The 19,128-nt window shown below is 53.3% G+C and overlaps 5 protein-coding genes across 5 annotated transcripts; 1 reads left to right on the forward strand and 4 right to left on the reverse strand.

The window, feature by feature from the left end:
• Positions 1 to 1,248: 1,248 nt before the first annotated feature.
• MFIFM68171_02661 (uncharacterized protein) lies at positions 1,249 to 1,842 on the reverse strand (the record flags this gene model as incomplete). The annotated part of the gene is made up of 2 exons (XM_071058083.1): positions 1,249 to 1,270; positions 1,337 to 1,842. 2 exons carry the CDS (start codon positions 1,840 to 1,842, stop codon positions 1,249 to 1,251), a joined length of 528 nt encoding a protein of 175 aa, XP_070914184.1.
• Positions 1,843 to 3,738: 1,896 nt separating this feature from the next.
• On the reverse strand, positions 3,739 to 5,508 carry MFIFM68171_02662 (uncharacterized protein; the record flags this gene model as incomplete). The annotated part of the gene is made up of 4 exons (XM_071058084.1): positions 3,739 to 4,045; positions 4,120 to 4,525; positions 4,683 to 5,094; positions 5,164 to 5,508. The coding sequence occupies 4 exons, from the start codon at positions 5,506 to 5,508 to the stop codon at positions 3,739 to 3,741; spliced, it is 1,470 nt and encodes a 489-aa protein (XP_070914185.1).
• Positions 5,509 to 8,813: 3,305 nt separating this feature from the next.
• On the reverse strand, positions 8,814 to 10,463 carry MFIFM68171_02663 (uncharacterized protein; the record flags this gene model as incomplete). Its single annotated transcript, XM_071058085.1, has 4 exons — positions 8,814 to 8,945; positions 8,993 to 9,606; positions 9,810 to 10,093; positions 10,324 to 10,463. The coding sequence occupies 4 exons, from the start codon at positions 10,461 to 10,463 to the stop codon at positions 8,814 to 8,816; spliced, it is 1,170 nt and encodes a 389-aa protein (XP_070914186.1).
• A 392-nt stretch (positions 10,464 to 10,855) lies between these two features.
• MFIFM68171_02664 (uncharacterized protein) lies at positions 10,856 to 12,567 on the reverse strand (the record flags this gene model as incomplete). Its single annotated transcript, XM_071058086.1, has 3 exons — positions 10,856 to 11,021; positions 11,129 to 11,703; positions 11,773 to 12,567. 3 exons carry the CDS (start codon positions 12,565 to 12,567, stop codon positions 10,856 to 10,858), a joined length of 1,536 nt encoding a protein of 511 aa, XP_070914187.1.
• Positions 12,568 to 13,521: 954 nt separating this feature from the next.
• MFIFM68171_02665 (uncharacterized protein) lies at positions 13,522 to 15,268 on the forward strand (the record flags this gene model as incomplete). Its single annotated transcript, XM_071058087.1, has 3 exons — positions 13,522 to 14,042; positions 14,145 to 14,421; positions 14,483 to 15,268. The coding sequence occupies 3 exons, from the start codon at positions 13,522 to 13,524 to the stop codon at positions 15,266 to 15,268; spliced, it is 1,584 nt and encodes a 527-aa protein (XP_070914188.1).
• Positions 15,269 to 19,128: the final 3,860 nt, after the last annotated feature.

The following is a 19,128-nucleotide window of genomic DNA, read 5'->3' on the forward strand; positions in this document are numbered from 1 at the left end:
TTGAGAAAGAAAGCGAGGCGCCGTGAAAAGTGTTGGAGAAAAAGACGGCTTACCAAGATCGTTGATCGACATTGGGAGTAATTGGCTCCCAAGCTGTGGGCATGGAGTAAACGCAAAGATGATATGCAAGAAGGGTGGAGCTTTTGATTGATGAAAAATCGCCAACTGCCGACGTTCCAGGCACAGGTCGTAGTTGGCATGCTGCAGTGCTGGAGCAACTGCGGGAGTATTGCCGGGTCTTACTCGGGTTCAGACCAGAAACGTAAGGTAGTAGCATCTTCCGGGGACTTTCAGTCATGGGCTTGATTGCAATACGGTTGCTTCCACCTACCTTATCACAATATCACTGCAAAATATTGAAGTTGCCAAGTGTTGTTACCGCTAGTTGGAGAATTTCCCACCACCAAATAAATGCATAATTACCTTGATTAATGCGTAGTTTTCTATACGATGACAAGCCTGGCACCTGACATATAATTTAGGTGATGGCAATCCTTGCAATCAAACGTCTGAACGTCAATGCTAGTCACCTTATAACTCCTTTATTCAGCCTAGCCGAGAATGCTTCGACTGTATTAAAGACTAAGACACTGGAGAAAATGTGTCCTTCGTCTCAGCCGGCAGCTCCACCATTTCCCTCCGCAACACCCATCATGCTACCTCAAGGCATATTGTAGGGCTGTCTGGATATTCCAGCCCCACCTCCCCGGATCCCTTTGACCTTCCTCCTGCAATGCTTCCTATGTCAACAGCTTAAGAATCTCGACGCGCCCAAACTCGCAAGCTGCCGTCGACGACGTACATCCATTTCGGTGCTGAGGGGGTCAGAGATACCAGCACTCCAGCCAATTCTAAGTGCTTCTGGATCAACTGCTCGACGGTCTCGATTTTGCTGTATCGGCGGGTCCAACATTGGCGTCGTCTATCCTATTCCGTCCTGGAGGTCGGGGTCGTTTCGGCGTTCTCTGTCTCCGCTCTGCCCATCTTGCAAGCCTGTAGTTAACAACATCGTGGCCCTTGCTTATTCCAATGGTTCAGGCCGATTTCGTCTTCCAGACGCGGTCGCCGGAGGAACAGCTCCAGAATCTCACCGTTGACACCCCGACAGGCCAACATCAAGGCGGTGTCTCCCTACCTATTCGCCAGATCAACCTTCAAGTGGCCCCGCTCTACGACCCTGCGCTGCGTCAGGAGCTTGACCGTCCTCCTACCGGGGTGGGTATACGTCTCGAACGGTCAACTCGCACTTCATCCGATCCAAGCTTCGCAGCTTTGCAATAGCGGCTTGATAATGTTCTCGCAGTAGTGCTGCTGGAACCGTTAGTCGTCCCAGTACCGCAGCTTCCCCGAGCAGATGGCTAGACACTGCTCGATCGCATCGAGGTAATTCACGGGAAGCTCCTTATCGGTTGCTTGAAGCCAGCCGGTGGCCGCGATCCTCCTACTATCCGGTGTATTGACTTCCGTTTTGGCCTCCAAAGCCCAATCCTTGAGCGACTTCTGGTGCCAGATTTCTAAGAGAAGAATGGAAAGCTCCAGAAGGGCGGCCTGGGGCTCTAGGTTAGGAACCGGGCCTGTGCTCTTGAGTGCGTCATGATTTTGCTCGATGAATGCGCCCACTGTTAGCCTGTTGCCGCAGCTCTGACCAGTGTTGGCGGGCGGAACGGCAAATCTGATGGTCTGACTGCTCCATGGAGAGCTAAGCCAGTGGGTCCGTTGAAACGGAAGTATCGATGAGGCAATGTCCGCGGCGAGAAGCGCCCGCTGTTTTGGGGTCAGTCGAACGCCCGCTTGCTGCGAGCCACGAGTCAGAAACGTCTCCAATGTGCTGATGGCCCACATCTTTTCGAACGGGGTCGTTATCTCCGCATTCGCCGGTTCTCTAGACACTACTAAGACGTTAGCAGCAAGCTCGAGCCGAAGCAAATCCCCGTTCTCCGGCGCCTCTCTTGCACGGAGGCATAGGTTCTTGACCTCCTTTTGGGCGCGCAACCCGCTGTTCGGGGCTGAAATGGTTGGCAGGCTGAACCTGATGGAGGTAGGCTGTCTAATTTAGCCGTGTCGTACGATGATCATCCCGGAGTTTTTTTTTTTTTTTTTTTTTTTTTCCTCTTTATTATACGTACCATACTAGCATAGTATGACTAGATAGTTAATAACTACTAGGTCCTAGGCAAGTAGTGAGGGGCTGCACTAGGACATGGGAGGAACTTGGGCACGACACCGCATCGATGAGAGAAGAAGGCTCATCACACACAAGCAAGACTAGTTTCTCGTTGATTCCACCTTCCAAACACTTCATTTGCGATCCACTAATTCCACGACCAACGTCCCGCGATGCAGAGAGCAAATTGCCCCGCCCCAGTTTTGGCTCTATTATCCTACATGCCTAGCTACTCTACCACTAGAATCTTATCCACTCCCTCGCGAAGTACCCTAGTTGCCTCCCATGTCTACCGATTTCCGCGTACTGCAACGGTGTTCGGCCATGGTTATCCTTAGATTCTATATCAGCCCCCTCATTGAGAAGCAGCTTAGCCACTGCCTCGAATCCGTTCTTTGCCGCCCATGACAATGGCGACTGGCCATATTCGGTATCCTTAGACTCTATATTAGCCCCGGTATCGAGAGGTAGTTTGAACACTGCCTCGTACCCGTTATTTGCCGCCGTTGATAATAGCGACTGGCCATTTTTATCCTTAGACTCTATATCAGCCCCGCTATCGAGAAGTAACTTGACTACTGCCTCGTGCCCATTGTTTACCGCCCACACTAATAGTGACTGGTGAAACATATCAAATGACTCTATATCAGCCCCCCTATCGAGAAGTAGCTTAGCTACTGCCTCGTGCCCGTTTTCCGCTGCCAATGATAATGCTGACCGGATATAATGATCGTTCGACTCTATATCAGCCCCCCTATCGAGAAGTAGCTTGACCACTACCTCGTGCCCGTTTTCCGCCGCCAATGATAATGCTGACTGGCTATAATCGTTCGACTCTATATTAGTCCCTTCATCGAGAAGTAGCTGGGTCACTGCCTTGTGCCCGTTCTTTGCTGCCCACAGCAGCGCAGTGGAAAGCTCCCCTTCTGGGGAATAGATGTTCTCGTCGCTAGCATGGCTGTCCGACAGGTGGTGAATAAGTGTGTAGAGGTTATCGCACACAGATGCCATGGAATGGCCTTCGCTATATGCACAGTTCTGAACAGGGCAATAGACGTGACGGCTAGTCTCAATAGCTCCGTGTTTATCTGGAAAAGGAGGTCAGCATCGTCGTGTCATACCCCCATTCGGGGCGTAAAGAGACTGGGCTTACCATGAAGCTGCGTCGTTTGCTCCTGTGTCAACCGCTGACTCGGGTCATCAGTATCTCTACCGCCGCTGGCCGAGGTCGCGTTTTCGTCGATCCCATCCTCCAGCTCCATCGCCAGCATTTCAATCCAGTTACGGATTAGGGTCGGCTCACCGCGGGGCTCCGGCGGAGCCCGCTGGCGCAGGATTTCCAAGAGTACCAGCTTGTTCCTCTCTGCGCTCGGGTCGCTGTCGGTGGGCAGGGATGGCGAGAAGTCTGGGCCTTCATCGAAGTCTCGCTCCAAGGAAGCCTGCCTGCCGCGGCCTTGGATGGCTTGGTGGCTATCGGATGACTCTCCGGTGCCCCCTCGTCAGCATCCTCCTCTCCAGTCTGGAGGCTGAACAGTGCGAGGCGCACGAGGTGATACCGGAGATGCCTCTGTATTTCAGACCTCGGTGAGCGCGGTTGGGCACAGGGGACAGTCTCTGTGCACCCTAAGGGATGGCCCAACAGCCGCGGATACAAGCTCGGGAGAAGATTGCTCGGGCCCGGCATCGGGATGGTCTTGTTGGAGGTGTTGCATGTATTCTGACTGCGTCTCAAATTCGCGCGCGTGACGGTGGCAGTGCCACACGCGGGTGTGCTGACTCTCATGGTCGATCCACTCCTGGTAGGAGCCGTACAGGCGGTTTGGCTCTGGGCAGTCCTCGTAGGTACATTGATAGGGCTCAAGGTCATGTATGATGTGTGATCTATGCAGTTCGGTTTGAATTGTTAGCGCGCGGGCCGACTCCAACATTACTAAAGGTTAAGCGGAGGACCTTACCGCCACGTGTCCTTGGCTAGGTATTTTCTGGGGCAGATGACATGACAATAAGGACAGATGATGAACTTAGCCGAGCCAGCGGTCAGGTGTGGAGGTGGTGAGGGCCATTCCAGTTTTGGCCCTTGTGAAGTAACAACTGTCGAAGCTCGGTTGTGATGCGAAATGACGGAATGGAGGTCGCCGTGGTGAACAAAGGCTTCCTCGTCCAACCTTGTCGCACTGGTTGCCAGAGATTGGCGCGGCAGTGAAGGGGCTGCTCTCGGCTCCATATGTAACCGTGGCAGCGCGGGAGCCTCCTCCAACAGTGTCCCCTTCCCCTTGGGATTGCTAGTCCGGCCGACGCTGTGGTCTGTGGGGCTGCCTCTGATCCTCGCAGCATGCTCCCTCCAGTAAATGAATTGTTGCTCTGCGCGCGTTAGCAATTCCGGTTCTTTTCACGAGGAAATTCGACGGCGATGCTTACTGTTCAATAATGTCGGCTAGTGACGGACCGGCAGGCCCATCCGGCCCATCCCCTGAAGAAACAGGGTCGTCAGGTTCGTCCCCGAGTCCTGAGGGCTCACCCGACAGGGCGGAAGACTCATCACCACGCCTCAACCGCCTAAGGGCACCACTCAAGCTTTGCCGCTGGATGTGAGACACAATCATGATCTCTGCCTCTTCCCGCTCTCGAATGTACCGCTCACGGAGCTGCGGCGGAATGTGCTTGTACAGGTCTTGTATTGCTCTCTGCGGGCGATTTCGAGGGTTCCGCATCTTGGTCGCCAGGCTGTACAAGGCATCAATCGCCTCTGTGATGCTGCGCTGCCGAAAGTCGATTTCGTGGAACGAGCTAGAGCTCGAGGAACATTCGGAACCCGCCGAGGTGGCCTCGGCAGTGTTGGACCTTGGTCTCTCCGTCAGCAGCTTCGCTTGAGGATGCTGAACTGCTATCTTCTTCGGCGTGCTCGCGTTCAAACGGCTGACGCTTGCCGGCTACAATCAAACCGAGTTCTTCGAGATGGGCTCCAGGCCATCGAGCACATCTGCTAGGCGGCTTTTTACCACTTTCGCGTCGCGGACTCTGTAATCCAGCGAGGCGTGGCCCTGCCGACTGAGGCCCAGGTTTTGCGCCCAGAGCGCAAATCTTTCGCTCTCAGTGACCATGTGTCCCCGGAACGCGGCCGATTCAGCATTGACTAAGTTTGCAAAATTCCGGAAGGCGCTGAATATCCGTGTCCCAAGGGGGAGGAGCATCAGGGGGGCCACTAGGTCCTCCGGGGTGGCCGCCGAGGAGGTATGCCTCCATTCTTCAAGGTCGGCATCTTCTGTGGTCTGGGCTCCGGACGCTTGCCCTGCCTCATCTCCGGCTCCCTTAATCGACAGGCGTGATAGGGGGTTGCGTGGCATGACATGTGGGATACCGTGTCTTTTTTGTTGCGTTGGGGCAAGCCGAGGTAAGCTTTAGGTCCCTACCTTGCCTACGGGTTGGTACGATCCTTGTCGCCGCTTGGGGAGCACATCTGCGGGTGCCGCTGACATTAGTACAGTGTACGTGAGACGAGCGTGCGGGGTTTGCAAGCACCAAGACAGCCCTACCTTTTTAGGCTCCCCCACACCCCCCTTCTCAGGCCCAACAGCGCTAATCATGGCGAACTACACATTGAAGCGTTTCTTTGGTCGTCCTATTTCCTGCCCTGAACGCTGAGAATGCGCAGTTGCATTGCCACCGCTATCCGCGAGGAAAAATATAAATATGGAACTAGCCGGGGAGGAAAACGGACGTGTAGATTCATGACATTTGTCTCCTTATAACCTGTTTCTTGTCCCCCAAAACCGAATCTTTTATGCAGCCTTGCATTTATGGGCCCTGCTGGTTAATTAGATGCTGAGGTAGGATTCCGAAATGCGTAAGCCTGCCCCCAGGTTTTGCAGATTCCTTACATCCTTGAACCGTGGTGTCGGGTTTTTGGTATACTAGAGCGAACGAGTGCAACAGATGCGTACACGAAGCGCAAAGTGCGAGTAATTGGTGCCAAGGAGGGAGTAATAAATGGTCTCATCGAACCTTGAACCTCCCAGTCACGAGATGGCCTCGCCCGTTAATTACCTTATCTTCCCTCCCCCTCCCCCTTCAACGCAGAAGCGCGAAAACAACACAAACACTGCGCCCAACTAAGACATACTGTCTTTACTCTCCTCCTTTCCAGGCAGTAATTCTGCTAGTGGAGGCTCCGACGCCAACAACTCTGGGGCTTCGGCCCAGCCGAATCCAATTATGGCTTAAAGGAGCTAATGCCTCTGACACACCTATCCCTGTATGAGAATGCAAACTCATGCTAAAGCTCCCCTGCTTCAGTTAATGACAAGTTTAGCCTGTGTAGCCAGAAACAACGGGGAAGGGGTCTACGTGGCAGCGTGAGCAGGCTTTGTTCCAGTTCCTCAGTGATTAATTACGCTGTCTGGGATACAGACGGGTTCTAAGGCTACGGGTACCGCGCCAAACGATCACAAAAGCGTAAATACCAAGGTGGACAGTAGAGCTATGGCGACGGTTCAAGGACGACTTGGTGTTTAAGGCTACGGTTCGCCACCGTCGAGCAGAAGACAACAACGTAAGAGATTGCAATATGATGATCACATTATGGTTACGTAGGTAGAGCTAAAGCTCCAAGTGGTCGGGATGCTGCTTGCATAGAACCTGCGAGCGTGATTATTCCCCTAACTTCCGGGGCTATTTGTGAAGTACAAACCGGAGCCGATGAAAAGGGTACCCATTACTAACTCTCTTCTACTGCTCCCTTCTATTATTCCTTTCGATATTCGGTATTTCTTTGAGAGTTGTACTGTGCCACCTGAGGGCTGTAGATATGTTAATTAATTTTAGCTCAACATGGGATAACTTAGCATTGCCCTTGTATGCTGGGAAAGGATCTGGACAGTCCGTCATCTTCAACGTAACGGATATCAGCGACCACTCCGCATGCGTGCCGTTATCACCCAGAACCGTATGTTTCTCGTTTGGGCCTTCGGTAAACTCATTGTAACCGAGTGGCTGCAGTGCTACCTCGTATTATTTCACAGCCCTGGCATATGATGAAGAAGGGGCAAAGATGCTGGTGAGGTTCCAGTATGTTGAGCGTATGCTAGTGCTGCAAAACATCGATGTAAAGAGTGATGGGTCATAAGCGGTTTAGGACCGTTAAAGTTTGGGGTCTGAACGAACGAGCCGCTCGTAGGACCGCTCGCAGACGGAATGGCTGTGGGCAGTGGGAATGCACCGCTATGCTGCAGTGGGCAGCCAGACAACATAAATGGCATGTATCTCCAACACGTTGATGAACAACCTGGAACCTTTAATTCAATAGGGATGAGGGGTCCCAAACTGGGGTGGTGTCCAACCGAGCAACGTCGTATGCTGACTCGATATCGGAGAGAAAATCCCTCCGCCCCTTGGCGACTTTTCAAAGTATTAAAGACTCAGCAGTTGTCAGTAGAATAACATGATGGGAATCTGAATCGGCACCGTACCCCCCCCTCATCACAGACTCATTATCACTCATGATGAAGCTCTCCCTCCTGGCTACGTTCATTTCGTTCGTACTAGTGTCTTCCTTGCCAGCTGGCACCGGTACCTCCAAGTGCGTCTGTGACCTACCTTGCCCTAAAGGCGAAGTGTGCGTTGCACTTCCCGACGGGGCCTGCACAAACATTTGCGTCGTCCCGAAGTTCTGTGGGCAACTTGCAGTTATTGACTGCGACGACGGGTCCATCTGCATCGACAACCCCAATGATGGATGCAATCCGGAAAACGACAACATTAATTGTGCCGGGATATGTGTTCCCCCCTGGTTTGATGGTGGCTTATAGAAGACGGGGATTCGCACATATGCACAGGCGGTGAAGGACGACGTGCAAGCATGAGATTGGGTCTCACCGGAAATCCAAAGGGTATTGGCATTCACGAAGCATGACATCGAAACAAAGATTACCCAGTCATGTCGCCGATGTTGGGGGACTCCCGATGCTTGACGTTCCGTTTCCACATTGGGGAATGAGGAAACGGGCAATTATGCCGTGGGTCGCGGTGGAATCCGGGCTTGGGTTTGGAATTGCTGGGAGTTGAGACGCCTTTCTAAGCCGTGGGTAGTATTTAGACTCTAGGCACTGAAAATATCACCTTGGGACCCGGTAATTATATAGCGTTGGAGCTCGGTCTGGTTTCTCGGTCGCTTGCGCCGCTCTTGCTAGGTGCTCTCGGACATGATGTTCAGTTAGTAGCTAACCTGTCTGGTCCCGGCGTGACTGTCCACGCATGGCGGGGTGCTCGCCTTTTTGGTCGTCTCGACAACGCACTAGAGACGATTGATGCCCGCAGATTTCTCCTACGGCGGAAAAAGGCCACGGATGTACCCAATTTGCAGCTGGAAGCGTGCCGAAACTTGACTCACGCCCAATCCTAAATCACTCGCTAGTGTAGACCACAGCCCGCCTAAGAGCCCCCTGTTTCTCTCTCCTCTCTCCTTCCCAGGACGGAATGAAGATCCAGCAATTGCCAACCCGACGCCACGGTCAACATTGCGTTGTCACGTTCCGACCGAGGGACTGGGAGCGCACGTGGACTGCCGACGGGCGGTCTTAATGATACAGGTCCCACGCGAGACGGACGAATTCATTACCAGAGTCCTATCTAGCGACCTCCTACTTTACCTAAGCTAGATGGGTATCAGGCCGGTTGGCAGCAGCCGGCTCTTGGCCGAGTCTGAAATCACCAGACTCTTGAGCTCGTGCTCCTGGACGACCATCGGCACAAAGAAGTAGCAAGTACCAAGTTGGGCCAATTCGAGCTTGGAAATATTCGGTGAGTTCTCAGCGGCAGCGGCGCTTCCTCTACCTCCCAAGCTTGCGGCGGCCCGGCTACCCACCTGGAGACGGCCCACGGCGACTTGGAATACAGCAAGCCCACGACCGCCTTCTTCTTTGGATGAGGCGCTACGGGCTCGACCAGCTGCGCGAGAGTGAGGTAGTGCCAGCCGGCGTGCTCTTCATCAAAAAGTTTCGGAATGTGGGACTCCAATGTCAGTGTAGCGTACGTGCCCGAGCAAACACGCCAAACCGGTACCGGCCTCAGCTTGTGCTTGGGTATGTACCTGCCTACAAAGCAGATGGTGGGGTCCGCGCCGTGCGATAAGTACAATTCCACCAGATCGAGGAGGACGTCGTCAAGCAATTCGCTCTTGCGTATAACCCCCGCCAGACTGAGGAGGGTCACCGTCCACGGTGTCCAGTACGAGCCGCGCCAGTTGGGGATCTCGAGGTATCCCAGGCGGGCGTTAGGAGACGCTCCCTTTTGAAGCAGTGTTCTTGCAAGCAAGAGAGGGTCGGGCCCTCCCCTCCGAAGCTCCCTCGGCTCCGGCTTCTGCTCTGTGAGATTATCCGGGTCAAAGCTCGGGTCGGCAGCAGACTCGGGGAACAATTCAGTGGCTGTCTTGGGATACAGGAGCTCTCCTACCCCACCGGGGTTGATAATCTGACAGCTTTTTGCAATTGACTCGAAAAAGACCCTCTGGTACGGATGCCCCTGAACACGCCCCTTTCCTTGTCCCGACGGACGGTCTCTGCGAGCGCCGCTGCGCCGCCCAGAGATGCCGACAACAAGATATCGACATTGGAATCCAACTCGCACAGAATTGGGCACCGAGTCATCGTACGGAGAACGTACTCATCATATCTGTGGAATGAAGCGGCGCTGACGAAGGTCATAACAAGATGTAGTAGGTCTTCCCGCCGGTCCTTGCCGTAGTAAACTTTCTCGACGACTGGCTGATGTGGGTTGTTATCCTGGAGCGCCAAGATGGGACAGTGCCGCTGAAGTACCCTTTCGAAGGCGATGCTCTCCTTATTGTTCGCGAAGACAGGGGTCAGCAGCTCTTCTAGTTTTGATGCCGAGGTGGATTCCGAGGAATAGAAGTCGTCAACGAGCTCGTCTACGAGGCTGCGCGGGCACCGTATTGATGGCACTGTCTTGAGCACTACAAGGCCAACGTATCTCTGAAGTCCCGATAATTTAGACAGGTTCCATCCTGCAACCTCGTATAGCTTTTGGGCGGTGTGATCCTGGACCAGGAAGTCCCAGAGATCTCGATGTACAAACTCAATACATCGTCAGGGCAGAAGGAAATATGGCTGCCGAGGCTGTCATGTATATCGATAAAGTCTTCGCACCTGCCTCTTATCCTCACTTCTGTGCTGACGAGACGCCTTTCTATCTGTTCAGGAGAATACCGCTCGCCGAGGGAATCTCGAACTAGGTCGTCCGGTCCAATTAGCCCATCCAAGACGTCGTCCATGGCAAAGAAATACATGGCGTGCTTTCCACCTCCTCTTGACAGAACCGGGTCGGACAGACAAAGTAGTGTGATCGCGACTCGGACGCGATCCGGTCGGGCCGGAAATATATCGAGCATCTTCTGAAACATAACAGAGACGTCATCAGGCATAGAGTCTAGCATTTCTGCGAGTTGAAGGACTGAGTATGCGCTATCGATGCTTCGTACCAGATGGCACAGCGCGAGTTGAAGCCACAGGAACACACCGTCGGCCTTTTCGACGGCAGCTTTGATGAGAGACACGTAGCCCGCGTCCGAAAATAACGTGGCGTGTCTCTCGGTGCCACTCAGTCCTTTAAATATGCCTGCATTCCTGTTTGATCTCGACGTAGAGGCCCGCCTGTGACAGGCGCCGAATTAATTGCAGCCTACAACTTCCTCACCGTGGCTCGGATTCCCCGTGACTCCCATTTCACGTATGGAACGAGATAAGCATGTGCCATCTGGACATCAGTTTCGTCCGTCTCAAACAGCTCAAATTCGTAGCGGGTGACGATGGTCGCGATGGTGGTATAAAGTTCGGCAAATGCGAGGCTGTGCTCGACATTGATTAGCTTGCAAGTCTCATGCTCCCCTAAGGTAAGGTGAGGTAAGGTAAAGTAACTAATAACAACACCCTGCAATATGGGTTGTCCACTTACTTGATGCCCATGCACTGGCGGGAACCTCTCCCAAACGGCACAAAATACTTGTCTAGCTCGGGACGGTCGATCCACCGCTCCGGGATGAAAATCTTGGGTTCCGGGAAGATTTTCTCGTTCATAAGGATATCATACGTCGTCATACTCACAGGGGTGTTGCGAGGGATAGTCCAGTTGTCGTATTGCAGCGCCGCATCTGGCGCGAGGCGTGGGTCACGGGTGACAATGCCATGGGCCAGGCGCATGGCCTCATGTACGACGCCGTAGAGAAAGGGAATCTTTTCGAGCTGCCGCCAGTCATATGGCCGCTCGACAGCCGCGAGCTCAGCACGTAGCCGCGCCGCGAGCTTGGGCTGCGCAGACAGGTGATAGCTCGCGACGCTGAGCACCCAGGATGTTGTGATTATCCCGGCGGCAATGATCAGCTGGGCCTCGTCGCCGAGGCGTGCATCCGACTTTTCACTCTCGGGGAGTTCGTCATTATTCAGCACCTCATGAAAGATTGTGGGATGGGAAACCGTCTTGTAACCCTTGTTGATGCCGTCGCGGATCTGGCGCACTCTCTTGGCAAGATCCTAGATAAGGTTTTATTAGATTCCGTGCCGGCGCATGTGTCCCGTGTTAAACGGAGAAAGTGCCCGTACCTTTCGCAGTCCGACAACCGGCATGATGTCCGGCTGCCCCCACCTTACAAGCCATTCGGGAAGCAAGTCGAGGATGGGAAACACGACGGGGAAATGCAGGGCGAAGTGGCCCGTGACGTAAATGGCCACAAGCGCCTCGTGCAGCGTGTCGGCGAAGTCGGGGCTCTCGAGCTGGTCATATGACTTGGCAAAGGCATACTCGGTGATGATATCAGTCGTCAGGGCCATCCAGGCTCTGCTCAGACGGACGACGGCGCCCTTGTTAGCGGCATAGTTGTCCAACTTTTCGCACAGCCTGCCGACCTTGGCGGCGATGACGGGCTGAAAGTCGGCTATCTTGGCTACCGAGAAGAAGGGGCTGATGGCCTTGCGGCGCTGCCGGTGGAGGTCATGGTCGACGGTCGAGAAGGTGTCGCTCGCGTAGCCGAAGCGGCCGGAGAAGTAGGCGTACTTATTGCGCCGGCCCGAGCTGCGGGCGTACAGCACATCGTAATAGTCTGGGTCGTCTATGTGAAGCTCGGTTGGCGTGATGCGGATGATGGGGCCGTACTTTTTGTGCAGCTTCTGGATGTGCCAGGTGAACTCGCCCTGTCGAACCACGTCGTAATAGAACTCATACCAGTTGCTGAGAGCAGCGAGTTTCGGACCGGGAAACTTGGCGAGGGGACTCAGATAGAGGCGATAGATGGCCAATCCCGCGAGATAAATCGCGAATGCCCCGACAGCGAGGGCTAGGCACGCACCACCCAACATAAACATGTCCATGGTATCATGTGGTGAGAATGACCTGACCATCGGAGAAGCGAGTGCTCTCCTGGCTGGAGTCGGGAAGGATTGGGGGAACGGGTGAGGTCGGCCCAGAACCCTTGGCCGGGCAGGATCAAAAAGCGGCCCATGCCAGCGCCGTGCGTTATGATTGCCTACCGCGCTAATGCACTCCGAGTGCTCGAATTAAGATAAGGTACCTGTAAGGTACTGCCCGCAACCGAGATAGCTTAGTACGGTACTAAGCCTTCGAGCAAAATGGACCATTTTCATTTTCTTTCCATAACCCCTACCCTTGCCGTTTCTACATTGCCCTGGGGACCCTTCCCGCGAGGCTGTCTGACATTCGCGACCCGACCATGCCAGCATTGCCAGGTGCCCAACCCACCAGGGCACCCCAAGCGGGGATGGGTGCGGGGAAGAGATAGGCGGTGTGGCCGTCGAGGATATGTCGCCAACCTCTATTCAACGACGCAGTGGGACGATCTCAACTGAGAAAAAGAAAAAAATTTTAAAACATAAAAAGAATAATAGAGGCATACAATGTCAGCATTCACTTACCCTCCATTGCCTTCTGGCGTCGACGCCATTCGTATCCTTCGTCTTGCGCCCGGAACCTTCACGGACCCCTTGGTATGCGATCTTCAAACAGCTGCATTTAGCACCAAGCCTCGATACGTCGCCCTTTCTTACACATGGGGAGATCCGTACCCGGATAGCGCCTCTCTTCACCTAGCCACGTCTAATAGCGGTTCGGGAGCCCGTCATCCTGGGGGGGCGGGAAGCAGCAAGGCAGACGACAAGCCCATCCCAGAGCCTCTCCCCCTCGAAATCGTCGTGAATGGCCATCCGTTTCGGGTGCATCACAACCTCCATGTTTGCCTGCTTCATCTCCGTTCAACGACGCATGCTTTCCCACTGTGGGTGGATGCTGTCTGCATCAACCAGCAAGACCATGAGGAACGCAACAGTCAGGTCGCCCTCATGTCATTCATCTACTCGCGGGCGCAAAAAGTCGTGGCATGGCTCGGCGTTCGGGAATTCAGCGACCGCAACTCCTTGACGCGAATCATGTCCGCCGAATGGAAGAACGGTGTGTCACACCAGCTCGCTCCTGCTCTTGCGGAGGGCACCAAGCTGCATCGCTCCGCCCCGCCAGACCGTGGCACTCTCTATCGCGTGGCCAGAAGCGCCTACTGGACCAGGCTGTGGATCGTCCAGGAAGCTTGCTTGGCCTACTCGCTGCTGATTGTGTTTGGAGCCAAGGTCTGGGCCTTTGACGAGATGGAGGGGTGGAGTGTTTGGAAGGCTGTCGTCTCGGAAAGTCCAGGGGGCAGAAACGTGCCTGGTTTCGGAGCAATGCTGCAACTCGCCCAAGCAAGGTCGTCAAAATTCACGGATGACATGAAATTTGAGAGACTCGTCGAACGATTTGCCAAACAGGCGTGTACAGACCGGAGAGACAGGGTCTATGGTTTGCTAGGGCTAGCAAATGATGTCCACGCGTCTGCTGGGGCCGCCAGGTCTACCGACCCCGTGGAGGAATACATTCGCTTGCTGGATCTAGAACAGCCAAACCCACCGGAGCCCAAAAGAGGGGTCGGAAGATTCGTGGTTGACTACGATCGTTCTTTCTATGACATCTGGAAAGACGCGGTCAAGTTCGTATTCTTCAGGGCCAGGGCAATGGAGGGCTCCTGGCACCCACGCCCGGAAACAAACCCTGTTCTGCAGAATGTCAGTGCTATCCTCGAGCAAGAACGACGTATTAGCTTGATGAGAACCGCTGGCATCATCCAAGCTGCTCTTGATGGGAGGGTCGGGGAAGAGCTCAAGCTCTCCAAGAATGCAGGACGATTGGTTAACCCTAATGGGGAAAATGGGGTAGGTACATGTTGTCTTTAAAGATGTCTAGCAAATGAGTGGTATATCTAACATGATCCAGCAGTTACAGGACAGCGAGGGCCTGGTTATCAGGGCGATCGGGTATCTGGCCGGACAGATTGTCCAATTGGGGCCAGAGTACACATCTCTTATGGGTTCGTTCCGGGCACAGCAGGACTGGCTGGATTCCTGGGAAGAAAGCTACAGCCTGCCCGCCGACTTTGAGGTGTTACGAAAGACAAACGAGGACTACATGGCTCGGCTCGTGGACTTTGGCGACGAGGAATTACGCCAAATCCGAGAGCTCCGGCATCCAGACACAATCGCTTGGTTTGCTGATGGTGGCATTCGACCGCTTCGGTCCAGCAGACGTTCGCACGAAGAAAACAATGAAAATAGACAGAGCAAGGACGGCGAGTCCGACAATCATTCGCCAAAGGACCCCAGGATATGCCTCGGCACGAACCATATTATATCCCTTGTTCCTTCCGAAGCAAGGATAGGCGATTTCATCGTGCGCTTCTGGAACTGTGATGCTGCGATCGTCGTTCGACCCAGCTGCCCTGGCCCGTGGCATTCGAACTCGCTCCCACCATATTTTAACGTGGTTGGGAAAGCAGATGTTGCGAAAGCCAGAAATGAAAAAGACCAGGCGGCCCCGGGGCGCGATATCACTGCTGAGAGTTCGCTAGCTCTTAGCCCGAATATATTTTATGAGCGGGACGTAACAAGGCCAACTGCCCCCGGGAACGGAACTGAGAATTTCATCATGCCCCAGGGAGCGGTGTATGTAGACATGGATTTTCCCACGTTGCAACACATTAGTGAACATATCTCAACACCATAGAGAAAAGAGAACAATTTCATCGTACATTGGTCGCGACTGTGATTTGCCTTCAGGGACGCATCTGCAATCTACCTGCTCTGCTGTCCCAGGTATTCATTTTCTTTTTACTTCTGTTCCAAGTGCCGTGCACAAAGGGCGACAAGCCGTCCCCCGTCTTCAGAACTCGGAGCCTAAGGCGGCAGAGGATGATGAATAGAATGAGCAGGGCCCGGGAGCTGGGCTTCGGATATTCTCCGTGTTTGAGCCGTATTTTGAACTTTGGGTACGGCTTGTCTTCGAGTTAGGCCGGCCCGTGGTTGTCACTCTGCCGTTCCCTGCAGTGGTCTTTCTCCATAGGTGTCAACGGCAAAGGATATTCCGAAACTATCTCACCACTCCGTCATAGAGACCCAAATAAACATGAATACACTCGGACTTAAGGATAGTTCCCTAACAAATTATCGCTTTTCTTGTTGGGCTTTCCCAACAGTCTTGCTCGGGAAACTAGACAATATAGGCCGGATAAAAATCTTCAACGAAATAGAAAGAAAATTAGTAAAAAGGCTGGCTAGTTAACTGTCAAAGAAAGAAAGGCATTGGTCGCTTCTAGCTTTTAGCTTTAGCTCTAGTTACCATCGCCATACGTCTCTTCTGTGGTACTGTCCTCACCGGGCTTTTTGCCTGCTGGCCCCTCAACTCATTTCTCTCACATGCAGCAGCCTAACCTGGCCACAACCGCGTCTTGGAGAGTCACACGCTTCAAGGCATGACCACGTAATTGAATTCAGGTACCATCCATCAACAACCTGGACAACCTGAATCTCATTTATTCTTTTTCTCAATCAAATACTGCAATTCCCTTCACAGAATGGCCGCCCTAGACGACCACATGCAAGACGACCGCTGCGATAGCCACTCGAACACACCGCCACCGCTATCAATCAACCGGATCATCACCCTCCATCCCCGCGAGCGGCTGTTAGTGCATCCCTTCGGTTGGACCAACCGACAATTGGATCTCCTACAATGCCGCTTTCATTTTCGTAGAGATAGCGGCGATGCTGAAAGTCATATTTCCGCACCAGAGTCAGCAAGTCAGGCGGGCAACGCGGAAGCCCCATCACCGGCCCACCACCGCAACGACCGTGCTGCTTGTCGCCTGGCGCGCGCTCGTCGTTTGGCGCCTAGATTAAAGCGCAGTCTATCCCACCAATAGCGCTGGGTAGAAATGGCCGAGACGGTTCGGGGAGCTCTTAGGAACGTTACCGGTGGCCCCTTTTAATTGACTGCAGGTATGTGCTCTACGCACATTAAGCCTTCCCGAAGCGGTGTCTACCACCTTCGATCCTCGCACTGACACAATCCGGATCCTAGCCGGATTATTCGTCTCTACTTCAACCAAACCCCACATACCACGCTTCCATATTGCCACATGTCGTTCCCAAACTTGGACCCCACCGAGGAGGTCACTATTGCATTCTTTGACCTCGGCCAGCTTTAGCTAGATCGGAGAGAGTCTTTCAGATCAAGAAACAGATTAGGCTATACGGACTGGCCTGGGTTATACCGTTGTCTCCAACTAGCAAAAGGATATACCGCTGCCGAAAGCGACAGAGACCCGTACTTTGTTGCTCTCGTCATCGCCTTGGCACAAGAACAGCGGCGCCGTTGTGCGGCGCAAACACCTCCGCCCCGCGACTTCACGGTGAGCTGTTCGTTTTCTTTCCTTGTGTACCCTTTCCTAACACGGTGGCCATCCTCAGGTTTGCCTTCTCGTGGTGGGTATGAAATATCCAACACCATTCATCTCTACGTTGCCCACGTACAAGGCTTCTTCCTCGACAGGTTGGATTTTCCAAGCCAAGAACCGCCAGTCCACTCCGGGCTCGACGTTTACTATTGGCGCATCTCGGCCAAGCCATTTGAGACTCTACTCGAACGACTCGACCGGGAGATAAAGCTAGAGTGCTCTGGGGAAAGACATGGCACCTGTAATGCCGGCGAAATTCAGGAAGGGCTGGGACAAAGCGCAAATGGGAAGGCGATTCGAATAATTACATACCATCCTTCAAGAGATAAGCAGGGGGCGATGTACTATGGTCATGGTGAATAAGAGACATAATTACCGTATACGGTGATGTGCTGAATGAGTTGATGACGAGGATGAGAGGTCGTGATCAGCTGAGATGAGGGATCGAACGAGAGAATGGGAAGGACAGTTAAGTAAGAGGGCGGGGGTCAGGATGCTTTAGTATCTCACCAATACTGAAATTTCTTGGCTATAGGACAAGGCACACGCACATCGAATCTCGCCTTGGGAAAGACGCACCCTGGAATATTACAATTGATAACCCCTGCGGCAAATACTGTACACTTTCTTGACGCTCCACCCCGGCGTTCTTTTGCCCGACACGAAGACCGCCGTTGTCTACCTGAGGCTCCACTTCCGTCTAGAGCGCTAGTGAATTTCAGCACGGGAGATAGCAGTCAGAGAGAAGCAAACAACATGGGGTATAGCCGCTCAAGCGTGCCGCTGGTCGAGAACCCTGAGGGTAAGAAGTGCGTTCCCCCAAGGACTGAAATTCGAGCCCACCGGGACCTTAGTCTTGTATTACAAGGCCGAGCCCCCCGGACACTAAGGTTATTGAGGAAGGTTTTGGGCTGGCTGATAGATTCGGGCCGCTTGATGGAATATAGCCTAGCTCAACGGCTAGAACTAGAGGCCGAAGAGGCGGAAGAAGAGGAGGTAGTAGTAGACGAATCCGAAGTCGAAGACTAGAAGTCTTCAGGACCTCATACTGGGTTGGGAGAAACTGTCCCCAGAGGACAGGGTCCCTCTGGTCGGAGGGCCACACTTATTGGGATGGCGCCCCGGGGGCTGGAACTTGCCGTGGGCCCATTTTTCTTTTGCACCATAAGTAGGGCTGTCCTGGTCGTTGCTCCTTAGACAGAATATTCAATTCAACACTCTTTTCCACACTTGTTGCAGGCTCAATTGACGAGATTCTTTGCGTGCAAAGACTCCCTCTGACCGTAGGGAGCTCTATCTGTACATGTTGTTTTGATCTTGTTTAGGCTGCTGGGACCCAATTTGTGGCGGTGTCGCCTGGCCTGTCTTGTCTATCTTGTCTGTCTGGCATTTGGCCACCTTTGCCCTCCTCCTTATATTGATGGGTAGGTGGGTGTAGGTGTGTTTCTGCACTACTTCAATACGAGTCTCGTATTCGGGTACGTAAATATGGGCCTTGGATCCGGGTACGTGGATACAGGCCTCAACGGCCTAGATTTTACAGAACTAGGCCTCAATGGCCCGGACCCGTCAGATCTAAGCCACTGTGATACGCTAGTTAGGCCTTGGCTCGTAAGCGCTAAACTGACGCTATCGCTTCAGAGGTGATGGTGTCGGCGTTCGAAGTGGCGGCATCGGCGAAAAGCCGAGGGAATCTAACAGGTAATTGAACTAACAACGTCAACGTCTTAGACTAGGACTATAGGTATTGCTATAGAATTTAGCTTCAGATGCGTTTATTTGACTATGTACTTCCGTTGTAGAGTTTTAGACGCTGCCCGATACAACCACTTTTCTGAAGAAATACGTTTTTGGCGGAATCGTCAAAGCCGCCAAGCCAATATCACATTAGGCCTACGTTCCTTCTCGCTTCCGGAATCTTACAACCGCAGTGGGGTTGGCGAAGATCCAAGGCTTCCTGTGGCGTCAACTTTCTTTTCTGGTAAAGATCAACTTCTGCGACTCTAGATCCGTTTCCATAGGCAAAGAGGGCTGAAAGGATATACGCCGGATTCTGGCTTTAAAATGCGAAGGAGCTCCCGTGACAATTTCCAAGCCCTGTCTTAGAGTTTCGGTCAACTAATCTTGCTAG

This window comes from Madurella fahalii (genome assembly GCF_045866475.1).
Source record: "Madurella fahalii IFM 68171 DNA, scaffold_1, whole genome shotgun sequence".
NCBI classification, from domain to species: Eukaryota; Fungi; Ascomycota; class Sordariomycetes; order Sordariales; genus Madurella; species Madurella fahalii.